The sequence below is a fragment of the Symphalangus syndactylus genome, chromosome 7, assembly GCF_028878055.3.
Source record: "Symphalangus syndactylus isolate Jambi chromosome 7, NHGRI_mSymSyn1-v2.1_pri, whole genome shotgun sequence".
NCBI lineage: Eukaryota > Metazoa > Chordata > Mammalia > Primates > Hylobatidae > Symphalangus > Symphalangus syndactylus.
Genome location: NC_072429.2, coordinates 96,884,083 through 96,902,581, shown reverse-complemented (window position 1 = coordinate 96,902,581; position 18,499 = coordinate 96,884,083). Strand labels below are relative to the sequence as shown.

At 40.0% G+C, this 18,499-nt stretch overlaps 1 protein-coding gene and 1 non-coding gene across 5 annotated transcripts in view; both read left to right on the top strand.

Moving 5' to 3' along the window:
- Window positions 1–18,026, top strand: part of NIPAL2 (NIPA like domain containing 2) — a 106,272-nt gene extending 88,246 nt beyond the window's left edge. Inside the window, exons 7-12 of one of the 4 annotated variants that reach the window (XM_055286874.2) lie at window positions 2,381–2,516; window positions 4,427–4,515; window positions 11,864–11,927; window positions 13,041–13,135; window positions 14,449–14,474; window positions 14,769–18,026. In XM_055286874.2, coding sequence (XP_055142849.1) covers window positions 2,381–2,516; window positions 4,427–4,515; window positions 11,864–11,927; window positions 13,041–13,135; window positions 14,449–14,474; window positions 14,769–14,810 — 452 coding nt within the window. In that variant the 3' untranslated portion in view covers window positions 14,811–18,026. The remainder of the gene's footprint in view (window positions 1–2,380; window positions 2,517–4,426; window positions 4,516–11,863; window positions 11,928–13,040; window positions 13,136–14,448; window positions 14,475–14,768) is intronic. The other 3 variants (XM_055286873.2, XM_055286871.2, XM_055286875.2) reach the window with 3 other exon arrangements.
- Window positions 15,551–15,655, top strand: LOC129487043 (U6 spliceosomal RNA). The gene has a single exon (XR_008659178.1). It is a non-coding gene; the product is annotated as a U6 spliceosomal RNA (small nuclear RNA).
- Window positions 18,027–18,499: the final 473 nt, after the last annotated feature.

Here is an 18,499-nt window from a genome sequence, read left to right as displayed (position 1 = left end):
GATATTGATAGTACGTTTAGCTATCAAAACAGAGAATTCTAGTTTTGTCTTTGTCTTGTGTTTAAGAATAATATAAAATCAGATAGTGGTTAAATCAGATGACCTTTAAGGTCCTTTGCAATTCTGAGGTTCTGAGGCTAATGGAACAGTGTGTTCAACTCCTTCTCCATTAATTGTCCCGTTGGGAAACCTGGCTGTTCAGACCACAAGATCATAATCACATCGTGTTCTAATTTCAGGCAGTGTTTAGAAGGAAATCAAGGTCCCTCAAGAGCTAACCTACAAACTTAAACCATCAAGTGACACACAGATCTCTATAGATATTTAAAATGCCTAGGTTAGCTAAGATGTGACTATTGGCATAATCAGTAGGAAATATGTAAAAGACTCAGGTCAAAAGACATCTTAACATGGAGAAAGGCCTGATTGTAAGGGCCTCTTTGTTGAGAATTGGGGTTTGTTTTTAGAATTTATCACCTGATCTCCTCTGTCAATTATGATTTTTTTTTTTTTTTTTTTGAGATGGAGTCTCGCTCTGTCACCCAGGCTGGAGTGCAGTGGCCTGATCTTGGCTCACTGCAAACTCCGCCTCCCGGGTTCACGCCATTCTCCTGCCTCTGCCTCCCGAGTAGCTGGGAATACAGGCATCCGCCACCACGCCCGGCTAATTTTTTGTATTTTTAGTAGAGACGGGGTTTCACTGTGCTAGCCAGGATGGTCTCAATCTCCTGACCTCATGATCCTCCCACCTCAGCCTCCCAAAGTGCTGGTTTTACAGGTGTGAGCCACTGCGCCCGGCCAATTATGATTTTTAACTAAAAGAAAATGCCTAATTTGGAAGTGCACCCTAGTACCCTTCAAGTTAAAGTATATTTTCAGTTTTTGGAAAAGGATATTATGGGAGGCTCTTCTTGGCTGGCCACCACTTGCTGTTTTAAATATATATATATTTCAAACACATATACATATATATATGTATTTGAAATATATATATACACACATACACACACACACACACACACACACACACACGTAAAATGCCTTTTCAAATGAAGAAAACTCAGATATATTATGACCAAGTAGATCAACAGCAACAAAAGGAGTATTTCTCCTTCGCATTGCCTTTGACTTATAGTTTTTTGATTTCATGTAAAAATTATTTTTGAACTTTCAGTGAGTTTTAGCTAAATTATGGAATTATTTGCAATAGTAACTTCGAGGGACATAAGACAGAAAGCATTCTTTTCTTCCTTACAAAAAGATGATGTTGCCAGAAAATGCTCCATTACTTTCATAGTGATATAACCTTATCAAGTTACTTTTTCTTAATTGCTGTTTGGAACCTATGAAAAGTTTGTTCTCATAAGGGATGAGTTCCTCTTTAGCATAGAATATACATAGGTATTGCTTATGTAAACCTTAAATTGATGGTCCACCTTGAGAAATGAATACTCAACTCTGGTCCTGCTTCCAATTATTGTCATTGTCAAAAATATTCTTTTTTTTTTTTTTTTTTTTTTTTGAGACGGAGTCTCGCTCTGTCGCCCAGGCTGGAGTGCAGTGGCGCGATCTCGGCTCACCGCAAGCTCCGCCTCCCGGGTTCACGCCATTCTCCTGCCTCAGCCCCTCCGAGTAGCTGGGACTACAGGCGCGCGCCACCACGCCCGGCTAATTTTTTGTATTTTTAGTAGAGACGGGGTTTCACCGTGGTCTCGATCTCCTGACCCGCCCGCCTCGGCCTCCCAAAGTGCTGGGATTACAAGCGTGAGCCACCGCGCCCGGCCATCAAAAATATTCTTAATGAAACTACTAGGTGTCTCCTAACAAAAGAGCTTATATATAGACTTAGTACAACTCACTTGATTTTAGCCAAAAGGCTGAGAAGCAATGACTTAGTACAACTCTAAGTAAACTCAAGAAGTGAGTTGCATTTCACTTTCCAGTCTTCTCAACGATTTGGTTTTTAAATTTTCAGTATAGTTTAATAGTTATTTTCTCATTAATGTCACATGGACAATCTGACTTTTCTTATCTCCTCCTTCCATTGTTTTTGCCTTTCCCATCTACTAGTAATTATAACCTCCACAGCATTCTTTCAACAGTTAGGGATGGAAAAGAAGCATCTTGCTCCACAGATAAAAAAGCACACAATCACACAGCAGATCTTTAGCTGATTTAAGCAAATTTGATATCCAGCATGGCTCGAGCAGCGAGGCCACTGCTTACTAATGTCACATCCCTTCCTACAGCTCTCACAACCATGTTCATTCTTAAACCATAATTGGTATATTTGCTGCTCTACCACATAAGCTTAAGATATTTATTTGTTAATTCAATCTCAAATATGTTCCTTATTTGTGTTTTTTGTTTTCTTTTTCAGCCTCATTGACTGTTATTTCAGTAAAGGCCGTGTCAGGCATGATCACTTTTTCTATGACGGATAAAATGCAACTAACTTACCCCATTTTCTCTATCATGTTTATCATCATGATAGCATCTTGTGCTTTCCAAGTCAAGTAAGTTAGCTTCTGCATACTCACTAATCTTTCAACATTCCTGTGCTTCTCTGGGCATTAATCTTTTTTGGCTTCAGATGATAATTAAAATGAGATACAACTGATTTCTAAGGGTGAAGGGCCTGTAGCTTGTCCTCAGACAACATGCCTTGCTTCCTCCTTTGCATCCAATAATGAGTTTTTATGAAGCGTTGCCTTCATGTCTTGTGAGTTCTAAAGCACAGCCTTAATCCAGCTAAGTGCACTTTGATACTTTCCTGATGCTCTTCTGCTTGTAATTAATATCCGTGGTACACAGGTTGTCATTAGCAATAAATCAAAGGGGCAGGTCCATATACAGGCTTTCATTCTAAATATAGGACACACATGAACCCTTCACCTTCATTTCTTAGCTCATGCTCACTAATTGCCCAGAGATGGACAAAACCAGACATTTGCCCGGGAGGGAAATCCTTTCCCCAAAATTTTGCATCTTTGGCCAGAATTTCCTTTGTATCCATGGGATTGCAGAATGATTGTTTTATGTTTCTCTTGGGGCCTAACAGTGGTGACATGGAACATTTTTAATTTCTGCTCTTCCCTGCCCCAACCTCCATCGGCTCTAATCACTTCCCCTCCATCTCTCACATTGGGATTGTGCCTTTGCCTGCTGGGCTTTCTTGAGTTGACCTGAAAGTTTTCTGTTCACCCCAAAATGCTATGCAAAAGCACCATCCCAGATAAGAAATCAGAGCTCAAAATCAGTACAAGAGTGGTTCCTTCTGTAGGAGCGAGAAATACCATCTAATTGTTATGGGCTGAAGATAGGCCCTGTTACAAGGTCTGTGGAGAATTACTGGAGAAACCCAATGTTTTGTCACTGGTTTGTCATCCCCTTATAAGCCTGTGTTTCCAATACTTGCATTTGCTATTTTGTTTTTCTGTTTCTTCTGAATTAATTGGTACTGCCACAGTATCTTTTGGGATTAGTGGCATTATCTTCATACCATACTTTGTAAATTTGACAGGCAGACACAATTGGGGGTAAACTGCATCCTGTCACCCTTGTCTCAGTCTCCTGCACCCATCACACTGTACAACTGTGGTTCTCAGCCCTGGTTGCCCATTAAAATGACCTGGTTTTTGTACATATATATGTACATGCATGTATATGACCTGGCTTTTGTACCTATATGTACATGCATGCATACATACACATACATGCATTAATGTATACCTACATATGTGTGTGTATACGTGCACACACACACACACACACACAGGCTCTAACACAAAGTACTTTTTTCAATTTCTCTAGAGTAGGACCTAAGCATTAGTGCTTTTTAAAAGCACCCTGGTGATAGTGCAATTCACTGCTTCAAAAAACAATCTAGTCCCTAGCAGGGCAGCATAGCACAGTTGTGGGAACTGCATTTGTGTTGGTGGCCAGAATGAGAAGCTGAGCTCCCACATGTGCTCTGCAGCTGGAGCACTGAGCATTGTTTTTGAAACATTAAACATTCCTTTACTTCTCCATCTTCTTTCTTGGCACGTGGCATGTCAATGGATAGCTCTACTATTCCCCAGATATGATATTTAACAGATTCTAGGGTCTATCCTAATGAATCAGGCCCAGTGTGATACTGGTCCAGCAGCTTGAATCGCTTCCAACTCAAACTTCTGTGGCCTCGGAATATGATTAATTGCTTTTCATTGTTACTGTTGTTGGTTTAAACAGACCATAAAACCTGACATCTGATCTCATACATCAGATGCATATAAGCTATGACTGCTGATTGGAAATGCCCTTTCACTGCACCTCCTTTCCCTTTGTAGTTGTAGCTAAAGAATACGCGTTTCTTGAAGTTATTGTTAACTTATTGCTGAATATCTCTTAAAGCCAAAGCTCCAGTAAGTGCCTTCTGCCCTAGGTTCCTGAATCAAGCCACGAAACTCTACAATACAACAACAGTGGTGCCAGTTAATCATATTTTCTTTACAATCAGTGCCATCATTGCAGGTGAGTTTTGGTTTTCTATACATAGGTAATTCCAAGCATAAATGAAGTTTCTCCCAGAGTGAATGAGAGAATCCAGAAATCTTTAGGTTGTAAGGATCTGTGTTGCCTCCACCTGGTGTCTGAATTTCCCCGATGACAATCCTCCGGGACAGGTTCCTCTACTTTGTGTGAATGCTCTCTGCCTCCTGGGTCAGCTCAGTCCTGCTTTGGATCACTCTTATTCTCTGGAGATTTCTAAGTAGAAAGTGTTTTCTTATATTGGAGCTGAAATGAGTTTCCTTGCAAATTCAAGACACTCATCTTTGTTCTTCTTGTTGGAGTCTTTCCCTTGCCAGCCCTTGGATTAGTCCATTTTGTGTTGCTATAAAGGAATACCTGAGACAGGGTAATTTATTTTACAAAGAGGTTTATTTGCCTCATGGTTCTGCAGGCTGTACAGAAGCATGGTGCCAGCATCTGCTTCTTGTCAGGACCTCAGGAAGCTTTTACTCATGGTAGAAGGCAAAGGGAGAACAGACGTGTCACATAGCAAGAGATGGGGTGAGGGAAAGGGGTAGGTCCCAGTCTCTTTAACAACCAGATCTCATATGAACTCAGTACTGACGGAGGACACCAAGCCATTCGTGAAGGATTCACCCCCAAGACCAAAACACCTTCCTCTAGGCCCCACCTCCAGCATTTGGGGATCACATTTCAACATGTGATTTGGAGGGGACAGATATCCCAGCTACATCAGGCCTTTTGATCATCAAAGCAACTGAAAGGTCCTCTTGAGTCTTGCCTCTGGGCCATACATGCCCAATTCTACTAACTCTTCCCTATATGCCCCTCGCCAGCTTGATCAGAGAGTACGATCCAAAACTGAATTCAATGTTCCAGGGAAAGCCTGAGAGACAAGAATAGAAACTACTGCCTTTGCTATTCTGGCCTCTATTTTTCTACTATTGCAGTCCTTTTACTAGTATGGACCATTTTTTAAAAATATGACAGGCATGATAGCATTAAAACTAAAAGTATAAATTTGAAACTCAGTCCAAACCAAAAACAGTATACCATTTCTATATTTGGTACTGATATGCCCTCCTTCATTGGCTTATTTGATGTATTTACCACCTTCTTGATCTTGAGAGTTCATTTCTCAATGTAAAGTTTATGTATTTGGGGGAGTGATTGAGGATTGTCTGTTTCCTAACTGGCACATTTTTTTTTTCATTTTATGGAAAACAATGTGACTGTCAGTGGGTAGTTCTTTAAAGTAATTAATGCATTTTCTGTTTCCCAAAATTGAAACTTAATATTTAAAGAAAAATATTCTATCCCATGACATCTAATTTTTTAGTATTTTAAGCTAGTTAATAAATTAGAAAAAAATTGCATATTGATGTGTCTTAGAATTATTGGAAAAGGAAAATAGGCCAAAAAGAATCATAGAAATGACATAAGCCTGATAGTTAATATTAATGTGCATAAAGAATATAGTTGCCCTGATCGGAAGATTTTCCGCAGCCTGGGAACATAGCAAGATGTCATCTCTAACAAATTAGGGGGAAAATCAGCCAGGTATGGTGGCACGTACCTGTATTCCCAGCTACTCAGGAGGCTAAGGCAGGAGGATCGCTTGACCCCAGAAGTTCGAGGTTACAGTGAGCTATAGTCACACCACTGCTCTCAAGCCTGGGTGACAGAGCAGGACCCCATCTCTAAAAAAAAAAAGTTAAAAATAAATAAATAAAGATTTTCTAGGAGGACCAACAGGGCTGGGTCTTAATACTCAGCATACAGAGTAATTGATGAGTCAGGGGGGATGGCAAGACCTTTTGGGAGTCATAAGAATCCCTCTGATGTTACTGGTGAGTGGAATGGTAGTGGAGCTTGCTGACTACTTCTCCTCTCTGCCTCCATGAGAAAGCATAGCTTACAATTAAGATGAGATCATATTTTGCCTACTAATTAGTCAAGTTTTGTTTGTTCTTTTTATTGCAATATCCAATGCTGTAAGGCTACAGTATCACAGGCACTATTATGGGCTAGGTAACATGGTGCCACCCTCCTAGAACTGAGTTTTGTAGTTTCTATCAAAAGCCTTAAAAATATTTCTACTCTTTGATTCTACAAGTCAACAACAAAAACCCAAATAACCTGATTTTAAAATGGGAAAAGCACTTGAATAGATGTTTTTGAAAACAAGATACACAAATGGCCAAAAGATGTGAAAAGATGTTCAACACTTCTAATCATAAGGGAAATGCAAATCAAAACCACAATGAGATATAATCTCACACCCAATAGGATGGCTGCTATTAACAAGAGAAAACAACAAATGGTGGTGAGGATGTGGATCAACTGGAACTTTTGTATACCATTGGTGGGGATGTAAAATGGTGCAGCCATTATGGAAAACAGTGTGGCAGTTCCTCAAAAAATTAAAAATGGAATTACCATATGATCTAGTAATTTCACTTCTAGGCAAGAGAATTAAAAGCAAGGTCTTGAAAAGACATTTGTATATGTATGTTCATAGCAGCATTATTCACAATAGACAGAAGGTAGAAGCAACCCAGATGTCCATCAACAGATGAATAAATAAACAAAATGTGGTATATATATATACAACGGAATATATTCAGCTTTTAAAAGGAAGGAAATTATAACACACGCTACAACATAGATGAACCTTGAGAACATTACGGTAAGTGAAATAAGCCAGTCACAAAAAGAAAAATATTGTATGATTCTACTTATATGCGATATTTAGAGTAGTAAGATTTATAGAAACAAAAGTAGAATGATGGCTGTGGGGAGGAGGAAATGAGTTGTGTAATGGGAATAGAATTTCAGTTTTGCAAGATGAAAAAGTTCTGGAAATTGGTTGCAAAACAGTATGAACCTACTTATCACTACTGAACTATACACTGAAAACAAAAGATTGAGATGGTAAATTTTATGTTATGTATATTTTACTACAATGTTTTTAAATTGGGAAAAAAATAGCCAGGTGTGGCAGTGCAAACCTGTAGTCCCAGCTACTCAGGAGGCTGAGGCGGGAGGATTGCTTGACCTAGAAGTTCAAGGTTACAGTGAGCTATAATCATGCCACTACTCTCCAGCCTGGGTGATGGAGCAGGACCCCATCTCTAAATAAATAAAAGTTAAAAATAAATAAAGATTTTCTAGGAGGACCAAGAAAATCTCTAGAAACAGAAATTCCACTTCTAAAAACCCCCACAAAAATTCACAAAATACCTGGGAAAATGTGTTGATGAGGCATACCTCATTTTATTGTGATCTGCAGATAGTGCATTTTTTACAAATTGAAGGTTTGTGACAATCCTGCATCGAACAAGTCTGTTGGAATCATTTTTCCAACAGCATGTGCTCACTTCATATCTCTGTCACATTTTGGTAATTCTTGCATTATTTCAAATTTGTTATTATTATATCTGTTATGGTGATCTGTGATTAGTGATCTTTAATGCTACTACCATAATTGTTTTCAGACACCACAAACCACCTGTGTAAGACTGCCAACTTATCAATAAATGTATGTGTTCTGATGCCCCACTGACCAGCTGTTCCCACATCTCTCTCCTTCCCCTGGGGCTTCCTTATTCCCTGAGACACAATATTATTGAAATCTGGCCATTTAATAACCCTACAATGGCCTGTAACTGTTCAGATGAAAGGAAGCATCCCACAATCCTTCCCTTAAGTCAAAAGCTAGAAACGATTAAGCTTAGTGAGGAAGGCATGTCAAAAGCCAAGATAGGCTGAAAGGTAGACCTTCTGCACCAAACAGTTAGCCAAGTTGTGAATGCAAAAGAAAAAAGTTTTCAGGCCAGGCGCGATGTCTCATGTCTGTAATCCCAGCACTTTGGGAGGCTGAGGCGGGAGGATCACCTGAGGTCAGGAGTTTGAGACCAGCCTGACCAACACGGAGAAACCCTGTCTCTACTAAAAATACAAAATTAGCCGGGCATGGTGGTACATGCCTGTAATCCCAGCTACTCAGGAGGCTGAGGCAGCAGAATTGCTTGAACCCAGGAGGCGGAGGTTGCAGTGAGCCAAGATGGCACCATTGCACTCCAGCCTGGGCAACAAGAACGAAACTCTGTCTCAGAAAAAAAAAAAAAAAAGAAAAAGAAAAAAACTTTTTGAAGGAAATTTAATGTGCTACTCCAGTGATCACATGAATGATAAGAAAGTAAAGCAACTTTATCACTGATATAAAGGACGTTTGAGTGGTCTGGATAGATCAAACCAGTCACAACATTCCCTTAAGCCAACTCCTAAACCAGAGCAAGGCCATAACTCTTTTCAATTCTGTAAAGGCCAAGAGAGGTGAAGAAATGACAGAAGAAAAGTTTGAAGCTATCAGAGGTTGGTTGATGAGGTTTAAGGAAAGAAGCCATCCTCATATCATAAATACAAGATGAAGCAGCAAGTGCTGATATAAAAGCTGCAGCAAGTTGTCCGGAACATCTAGCTAAGATAATTGATGAAGGTGGCTACACTAAAATACAGATTTTCAATGTAGACAAAACCACATTCTATTAGAAGAAGACACCATCTAGGACTTTCATGGCTAAAGAGGAGAAGTAAATGTCTGACTTCAAAGCTTCAAGGGACAGGCTGACTCTCTTGTGAGGACTAATGCAGGTGGTCACTTTAATTTGAAGCCAATGCTTATTAACCATTCTGAAAACCCTAGGGCCCTTAAGAATTATGCTAAATCTACACCGCCTGCACTCTCTAAATGAAACAAATAAGCCTGGATAACAACACATCTGTTTATTTCATGGGTTACTGAATATTTTAAACCCACTGTTGAGACCTACTGACCAGGAAAAAGATTCTTTTCAAAATATTACTGCTTATTGGCAATGAACCTGATCACCCAAGAGCTCTTGTGGAGATGTACAAGGAGATGAATGTTGTTTTCATGCCTGCTAACACAACATTCATTCTGCAGCCCATGGATCAATGAGTAATTTTGACTTTCAAGTCTTATTATTTAAGATTACATTTTGTAAGGCTATAGCTGTCATAGATAGTGATTCTGCCGATTGATCTTAGCGAAGTAAATTGAAAACTTTCTGATTTTCTTGATGTCATTAAGAACCTTTGTGATTCATTGGAGAAGGCTAAAATATGCACATTAACAGGAGTTTGGAAGAAGTCTATTCTAAGCCTCCTGGATGATTTTGAAACGTTTAAGACTTCAGTGAAGGCAGTAACTGCAGATGTGATGGAAATAGGAAAAGAACTAGAATTAGAAGTGGAGCCTGAAGATGTGACTGAATTGCTACAGCTTCATGATCAAACTTTAATGGATGAGGAGTTGCTTTTTATAAAAGAGCAAAGAAAATGGTTTCTTGAAGTGGAAACTACTCTTGGTGAAGATGCTAGGAACATTGTTGAAATGAAAACAAAGGATTTAGAATATTTCAGTAACTTAGTTGATAAAGCAGCAGCTGTGTTTGAGAAGATTAGAGATTTTGAAAGAATTTCTACTGTAAGCCAAATGCTATCAAACAGCATGGCATGCTACAAAGAAATCTTTCATGAAAGAGTTAATTGATGTGGGAAATTTCATTTTTGTCTTATCTTAAGAAGTTGTCACAGCCACCCCAACCTTCAGCAACCACCACCCCACCACCCTGATCAATCAACAACCATCAACACTGAGGCAAGTCCCTACAACTAGCAAAAAGATGATAGGACTCACTGCAGGCTCAGATGATCATTAGATAGGACCCACTGCAGGCTCAGATGATCGTTAGATAGGACCCACTGCAGGCTCAGATGATCATTAGATACGACCCACTGCAGGCTCAGATGATCGTTAGATAGGACCCACTGCAGGCTCAGATGATCATTAGATAGGACCCACTGCAGGCTCAGATGATCATTAGATAGGACCCACTGCAGGCTCAGATGATCATTAGATAGGACCCACTGCAGGCTCAGATGATCATTAGATAGGACCCACTGCAGGCTCAGATGATCGTTAGCATTTTTAGCAAGAAAGTAGTTTAATTAAGGTATGTACTTTTTTAGACATAATGCTATTGCACATTTGATAAACTATAGTATAGTGTAAACATAAATTTTATGTACACTGGGAAACCAAAAATTTAGTGTGACTTGCTTTATTGAGAGATTAGCTTTATTGTGATGTGATCTGGAACCAAATCCACGTATCTCCAAGATACGCCTGTACAAAGAAGTACATTGCTGCCTTACTAAAGAAAAAAAATTGAAAAAATAAAAAGAGAAAAAAGATGTAGAACCAACTTGAAATGCTCTTAGAGAAATGAATATTATGGTATATCAGTTTAAAATAACATGAAAACATTAAAATGATTATAAGAAAGTATGTAATAACCTGGAGTGTGCTTCAGAAAGTTTCATTCATTCAACAAATATTCATTAGAACTGGACATGGCTTCTTCCTGTAAGAAGTTCATTCCCTAGGTAAGGAGATAAGGTGAAGATTGAGAAAGCTCCAAGAGGATAGGTCTCTGTCTTGTCATTTCTCCAAGACCTAGAGTAGTGGCTGACACACAGCAGATGTTCAATAAATATTTGTTGGCTGGCTAGCAAGGATAACACCACACACAACAAAATTTAATTCCAGGCAACATATAACTTAAAGATATCTTAACAAAAACTCTATGAAGGCTTTGGAACTTTACAGAAGAAATCATTGAGGCCAGCAGGGAGAGAAGCAAAGTTCATCAAAGTAGATGATGCATCCTTGTTTACCTTTGGAAGACCAGAAGAAGATGAGAGGGGGCTTGGCAGTGGGAAGTGGAGCTAAGGTAGCACTTCAGCTGCTAGAGTGTGCTTCAGCACTTGAGTCGCCATGTGGCCAGACCAACAGATCACTGGGCATTGCCACAAGTGACAGCATGGGTGGCAGCAGCTGGCCCGAGGTGGACCTGCCATGTCAGAAGCCCCAGAGTCCACCCAGACTCTCAGGCCAGGCTGGCTGACCCCTGAGCTAAAACTCCAGATGGGGAATAGTCGTTAGAGTGTTGTTTTCTTGTATGTTCCAGTTGGGCAATCCTGGACTGGATGAGAAATTTCTGCTTGCAAATATATATCAATTATGTTGATTTTATAATAATGATAATTATATCAGGTCTACAAACCGATGTTCTTTTTGGAATAATTCAGAATGTGTGGCATGCAAATTTTCTTAAACTAAACTGCTTAATGTGCATTTTAAGGATGACTAAATTTACTTTGAAAAAATAACATATTAACATAATTTTACAAACAATATTTAGCTATTATAAATAACTTTACTTCAAAATCAATTTTGTCTTCTTTTCCTGTGTTACAGGTGTCATATTTTATCAGGAATTCCTTGGTGCTGCTTTTCTCACTGTATTTATATATCTTTTTGGGTGAGTAAATGTCTCAGAGGTAAAGTATGTGAAATTCTATTACTTTTACATAGGATTTTTGGCATTGTACCAGAGGTATAGAAAATTGGAAAATAATATAAGAAACATCAGTTTCCTGAGCTCCTAAAAGAAACATATTTTTTAACTTAAGGCCCTACACAGGGCTCAGTGTCTTCGGCTTTGTGACTTAGGTATCCCTCTGCAGTTCTGAAACATTGGCGATTTTCAATTCCAGGCCAAAGACAAGGTACATCCACTGGCCCTTGTAGTTGCTCCACGACCTTTCTGTACTGTATCAGACCTACTTCGCTCTTGGGAACCCCTAGATTAGATCTAAATTAGAGAATCATGATCCTCTAGGATCGCCCAAAATAAAAGGGCAAGATGGGCAGATCCCTTGCTTAGTCATGATGGTATCAGGTTGGTAGCATCCCTTTCTTGTGTTAGAGTGTGCAGCTTGAGCTCTCCCTAGAGATTTGGTGGGCATCATTGCTAGCATTGCTTGCAAACAGAGAGCAGAACTTTGACAATATATCGCCAGTGTATAGGAGCTTCCATGACTCCATGAAGCACTTCATTAAATGTTTAACTGCTCCTTGATCTAGTAGTAGTCAGCATGATCATTGTTATGCAAACTTGAGCCTAGGCTATTTTCGGTGGAGGAAGCCATCTATCTTGAAAATAAGATAATTGGGCAAGGCCAAACTTCTGAGGTCTGGAAATTTTGACTACTCTTACGGCCAAGGACAACTAGATTTCTTAGAAAATTAAAGAATAAATTATTTTTTCTCTTGTGTCACATGCCAGAAATGGATCTAGGCGTGCATGGGCAGAAAATGAGACAGGGTGTCTACCCAAAGGGTTTTGAGCCTGAATTAGCCCTCAGATGGTAAAAACCTGGGGCACAGATCTACTGGAATCTGCCCAAGTCTTGGTTCTGGGTAGAACTATTGGCTGTGCTAATTAAGACAAATACTAGGAAGCTTACCATGAGAAACTGGATGAACAAAACCAATGGGATTTATGTCATCATGTAGAATATGGAGCTCAGTTATTTAATACCATGCGTCTGTTTCAGTGTTCTTGTATTCTTTATTAATATTATTCTTACAGGTGTTTTCTGTCATTCCTTGGTGTATTTTTGGTCACAAGAAATCGAGAAAAGGAACATCTGCAAGAGTCTTATATTGATTTTGGAAACATTCCAGGTAAAATCACATATTCTTTATAGTGGAAAATTTGATCCTTATAAATGAATAATTATTGGTATTATTTTGGGTGGTAAGTTAATATAAAACATAATTCTTACCCTAAAAAATGTACATTTAATAATGAAACCAAAGGTGCTATTTTCAGTGTAAAATGTTACTAATAATTTATTGAATGTCAGTTTTGCACAGAACTGGGGATATAAAAGAACTGACCATGTTTCCTCGATTTGGGTGATTTGGAGGATTTCCTTTTTGGGTTTCCTTAAATTGGAAAAGGTAGAGAAAAGAGTAGCAATGACTACCAGCAGCAGACCCCTGCCACTCTGAGAGCCTTGAAGGAATATCCAAGGACAAAGGGTAGGCAGCTAAGGAACATGTCTTGGGGGAAGCCTGGGGTGGCCTGTGCACTGTGGCTCAGGACAGTCGCCAAAACATGAGTAGTTTCTTCCCCGTTCCTCACTCTGCCTACCCAGAGAGCAAACACTCTTTCCCGTTCTCACTCTCCCTGAGAAATAACTCGCCTAGTCATGTAGACAACAAAAGCCAAGTCCAGGACAAAGGAAACTGTCTGCTGTGTCACCTCCTCCCCTGTCCACCCGCCCTCAGCACTCTCCAGCCTTACTGGGGATGTAGGGGACCTGTAGCTTTCCAGGCAGGAGTGGAGATATTCTCACAGCTTTCTCCACCATTCTGTTAGCATCATGCCTGTGAAGCAAAAACTAGGGAAGCCTCATCCCTAAGACTGAGAAATATGGCCCCATGCAATGAATTCTGTGTTCTGTTTGCCATTCAAGCCATCTTATCTGCTGGGAGCAGTCAATGAAAGAATTGGCATCAGTGGCAAAGGTGCGTGTGATAGAAGCCTTATATGGTTAGAGGTTCTTTGATAGGAAATAAAGTTTGATTTTTTTTTTTTTTTGAGACAGAGTCTTGCTCTGTTGCCCAGGCTGGAGTGCAGTGGCACAATCTCAGCTTACTGCAGCCTCCCCCTCCCGGGTTCAAGTGATTCTCGTGTCTCAGCCTCCCAGGTAGGCACCACCATGCCTGGCTAATTTTTGTATTTTTAGCAGAGATGGGTTTTCACCATGTTGGCCAGGCTGGTCTCGAACTCCTGACCTCAAGTGATTCGCCTGCCTCAGCCTCCCAATGTACTGGGATTATAGGTGTGAGCCACTGCGCCCAGCCTGATTATTTTTAACTCTATTTTTTATTTCACAAAGCCCAATGCATAGACTCCATAGCAGCTTTAGAAGTCACTATCAAAGGCTATTTTTCTATGTTGTTAATATGCATTCGACATGGAAAAGAAGACACAACCCCGGAGAGAAAGGCTTGGAGATGAGTGAATGCTTCACGTGAATCTCCAGACTAAACCCACCTGATTTCCATGCCCAGCATGTAGATCCTGTGGGGTGGGGATGGTGGCTCTGACACAGACAGCTCGCTATCACATAGCTAGAAACATGGCGTTCCAAGGGCCTTTTCTTCCTTGACATTCATCTCTTCTGTTTAGAGAGTGCCCACATAATATAAAAGAGAGGTGATAAAATGTGGCCTAGATTGGGGAGAAATTATTAAGGCTTATTTTTCTGTAAGACCTCAAAAGATTCTCTATGATTATTATCTCCACAGGGAAACAAACGTTGGACAAAATACAACCAGATTCAAATAGCTTATCCTATGGAACTTTGCCTGATGGAAGTGACTCAACAAAGAGCCAAGGTGGAGAGAAGAAAGAGGTCTAAATGCTGAGAGGGATGGCTGTTGGCCTGTTATTCGATACCACCTTTTTAAAAAATTGCACATGTTCAATTTGTATCAGCAGCTCTTTTATAAGCTGACATGTGCTAGCATTCACTTCAGTCCTTTCCCTCACCTCAGCGTCTATGGACAATCGGGGACTTCCTAAGCTCTGACAGTCTAATATTTCCGTGGAATGTGATTTGGAGTGTTCCTCACACCCTGGACCTCTCCCTAGTGATTATCTAGCCAGCTGCACCTTACTCAGAGCCCGGCTGCTCTAGCAAGAATGTTGCACAGAAACGTACATTTGCGGTTTGGCCACAGGTCGCATAGGTGGCTTCTCCCACGGGTAGTGTCAGTTGCTTCACTTTAAAAAGTCACTTCAGCCCCACAACCTGACTCCCAAAAGAAAGGTTTGAGAGCGCTCATTTTTTTTCTAAGACACCTTTTATAACCCTCCCTATAAAAATCTCACCTTTCAAGTCCTAAATTAGAATTGCAAGTCATCTTTTCTGAAAACTAATGCTATCAAAGTCCTCCTTTGAAAAGGGTCTCTTCAAAATTAGAATTTATAAATGACATTCAGTGATGGTGTATACCAAAATTAAAAGACCTTGACTGGTGGGCTTTTTAAATGTAAGAAAGAGGAAGTTTAAGAAGTAGGACTCTGCTTGTTTCGGTAGCCCATGTACTAAAATAGGAACAATGCAGAGAAGATTAGCACAGCCACCACACAAGGCTGACACATAAATTCATGAAGCATTAGAGACAAAAAGTAGGACCAATGTTTTTTTTATTTTTTAATAAAAATATAGAATGGTGATGTTTTCTTCAGCTGTATGATTCTATTATACTTGAAACTGAAGAAAAATTTAATATCCTATGTCTTTGTTTTTATAGATCTTATAATTTATCAAGTGGATTTATATGTCTTATTCTCCATATAAGTCTAAAACATCATATTTAAATTCTTAGTGATAGTTTCACTACACATCATTTCTTCCCAAAGTCATTATCTCAAGCTTTGTAAATTCTTCTAGATAAAAGGAGAGTTGTGATTAGAGAACTGAATTTCAGCCATTTAAATCTGTAGACATAGAAAACAACCCAGTGGTCAAACCTGAGCTTCAAGAGGATGCCCAAGTCCTCCTGTTTCCTGAATGGCTTTTCCACTCCAATTCATCACATATCTACTAAGACATATTTGCAGGTAGAATCCATAATAATATCTGTTATTTATGATCTACCTAATATTTAAAGGAGAAGAAAAGAGGTAGCCTTCGTTGTAGCCAACATCCAATAATAAGTCCCACCCTTAATGACATTTCAAAGCCTTCAGATCACTTCTGACATGTCTGTCCAATATCATTCCAATCAATAGTCTTGCATTTAAATAGGTTGTTTAACTCGGTGGTATTGAGACTGTAACCTTAATGGCTCAGGTCTTTTAGCTTTGTTCTTTGTCATAATCTGCACTCCTGGCCAGACTGACCAAACCTGGCTGCAAAGGAAAGAGATTTGAATTGATCACCAATGTATGAAAAATACAGAACCCATGTCTGGCTCCTAAACTCCTGGTAATAATTCCCGCCATTGTAGCAAATGTCCCATGCATTCAGATAAAGCAGTCATAATTTATGGCGTATTTTACCGAATTGGTCCAGCATATTGGTACTACAAGGCTCAGCCGAGAAATGTATCTGGTGCCTTAAACTACAGATTTCTGGTGACTCTTAAAACTGGTTTCAAAGATTGAGAAAACAATTAGATTGAAGAGTTTTGCTTCAAGTAGACCTGCATTCATAGCTAGAGTGCATGAGGTTTTCAGCACTGTAGAATTTCACACAGGCACAAGCATAACACCAGTACTTTAGCAGCTGCCAACAGTTGCATCTATTAAACGTTTTGAGAAATGACATTGACTTATGCACATTTAAGCCATCAACAATGTTTTAGAAGTCCAGGTAACATATAAAATATATTCAGACCTAGTTTTACTTTCCCTATTGTTGCTCCAAAGTAAGGTAAATAGGAGTTTTAGTTGTACTGGCTTGTCGGATTTTTTAAATCACACAGTGCATGACAACAACTAAAGCCAGCTACGTCCTTCTCTTGGCATTGTGAGTTGAGGACCTTTAGCCAACTGTTAGCTCATCTGACTATTTGTCTAGACCAAGGGTCGGCAAAGTTTTCAGTAAAGACCCACAGAGTACATATTTTGGAGTTTGTGTTGTCTGTCCCAACAGACAGACATGGTGTCTGTCCCAACTACCCAACTCTGCCATTGTAGCACTAAAGCAGCCATAGACAAGATGTAAACAGAAGAGCATGGCTATGTTCCAGTAAAACTTTATTTACAGGCCAGGCATGGTGGCTCATGCCTGTAATCCCAGCACTCTGGGAGGCTGACGCCAACAGATCATCTGAGGTTAGGAGTTTGGGACCAGCCTGGTCAACACAGTGAAACTCCATCTCTACTAAAAGTACAAAAATTAGCCAGGCGTGACGGTGGGTGCCTGGAATCCCAGCTACTTGGGAGGCTGAGGCAGGAGAATCACTTGAACCCGGGAGGTGGAGGTTGCAGTGAGCCGAGATCATGCCATTGCACTCCAGCCGGGGCGACAGAGTAAGACTGTCTCAAAAAAAAAACAAAACAAAACAAGTGGCCAGTCTATGAGCTATAGTTCCCAACACCTGGTCTAGACTCTTCTGCCCTTGCTCTGCAGCTTCTTTCCTGTTGATTGGGCATTCAGGGAAGGAGTTTAAAAAGTGACACTCATGGCTCATGACAAATGAGATACTTGGGGAGTGTGGAACCATGGCTTGATATTTGCCTTCAGATATTTTTGCTTATATAAGTTCTAAATGGAAGTGATAAGTTCATTCTTAGGGTCCAAGTTGAAAGGCAGTGGTTCTTTTGTGAACACCACTAACTAAATTCGAAAAGCCTCTCCAATTCCACACTCCAAGTCTGTAACAGCTTTGGAAATGAGTAACAATGACCTCTCACGTAGTAGATTAAAGCAGAGGCCTTTGCCATATGATTGTTTTTTGGCTTAAATGTTTGCTTGCCCTGTAACTGCAATACTTTGATTACCAGAATCACTTGAAAACAAATACAATAAAAAAATGTCTCAAGCAGTGACCCAGAATGTATTCTTCCTCCTCTTCAATACCCCACACACTCCTAGAGATTCTGTTCTGTGGCAACGTAAGAAAGAGAAAGGCAGATTTCATAGATGAGTACAGTTTCAGTGCTATGAAAGAGTAATGGTGGTAATGTGTAAGTTTGGCTCTGAAGGACGCAGGTGTAATGGTGGACATGACTCAAAGAGATAGAAATGTCGAGCCAAGTTCCCTAAGCCAAGCACCCTCTTTGTGCTCCTGTTTCCAAGCATGCAACTCATCCAGGAATGGTGAGTGTACACACTCAGCCACGCTGAAGGCTGCCTCAGTGCTTGCCAACTTAACAGTGATATGATGGACATAAATATAGCAGTTACTAACATGAACCTTACCAACACTCTTCCAGACTGCTTTACTTAAACTCTGTGGCTGGTTATAGAGGCAGTCTTTGCACCGGGCAGCTGCAAGGCTAATGCACGTTTGGCACCAGTG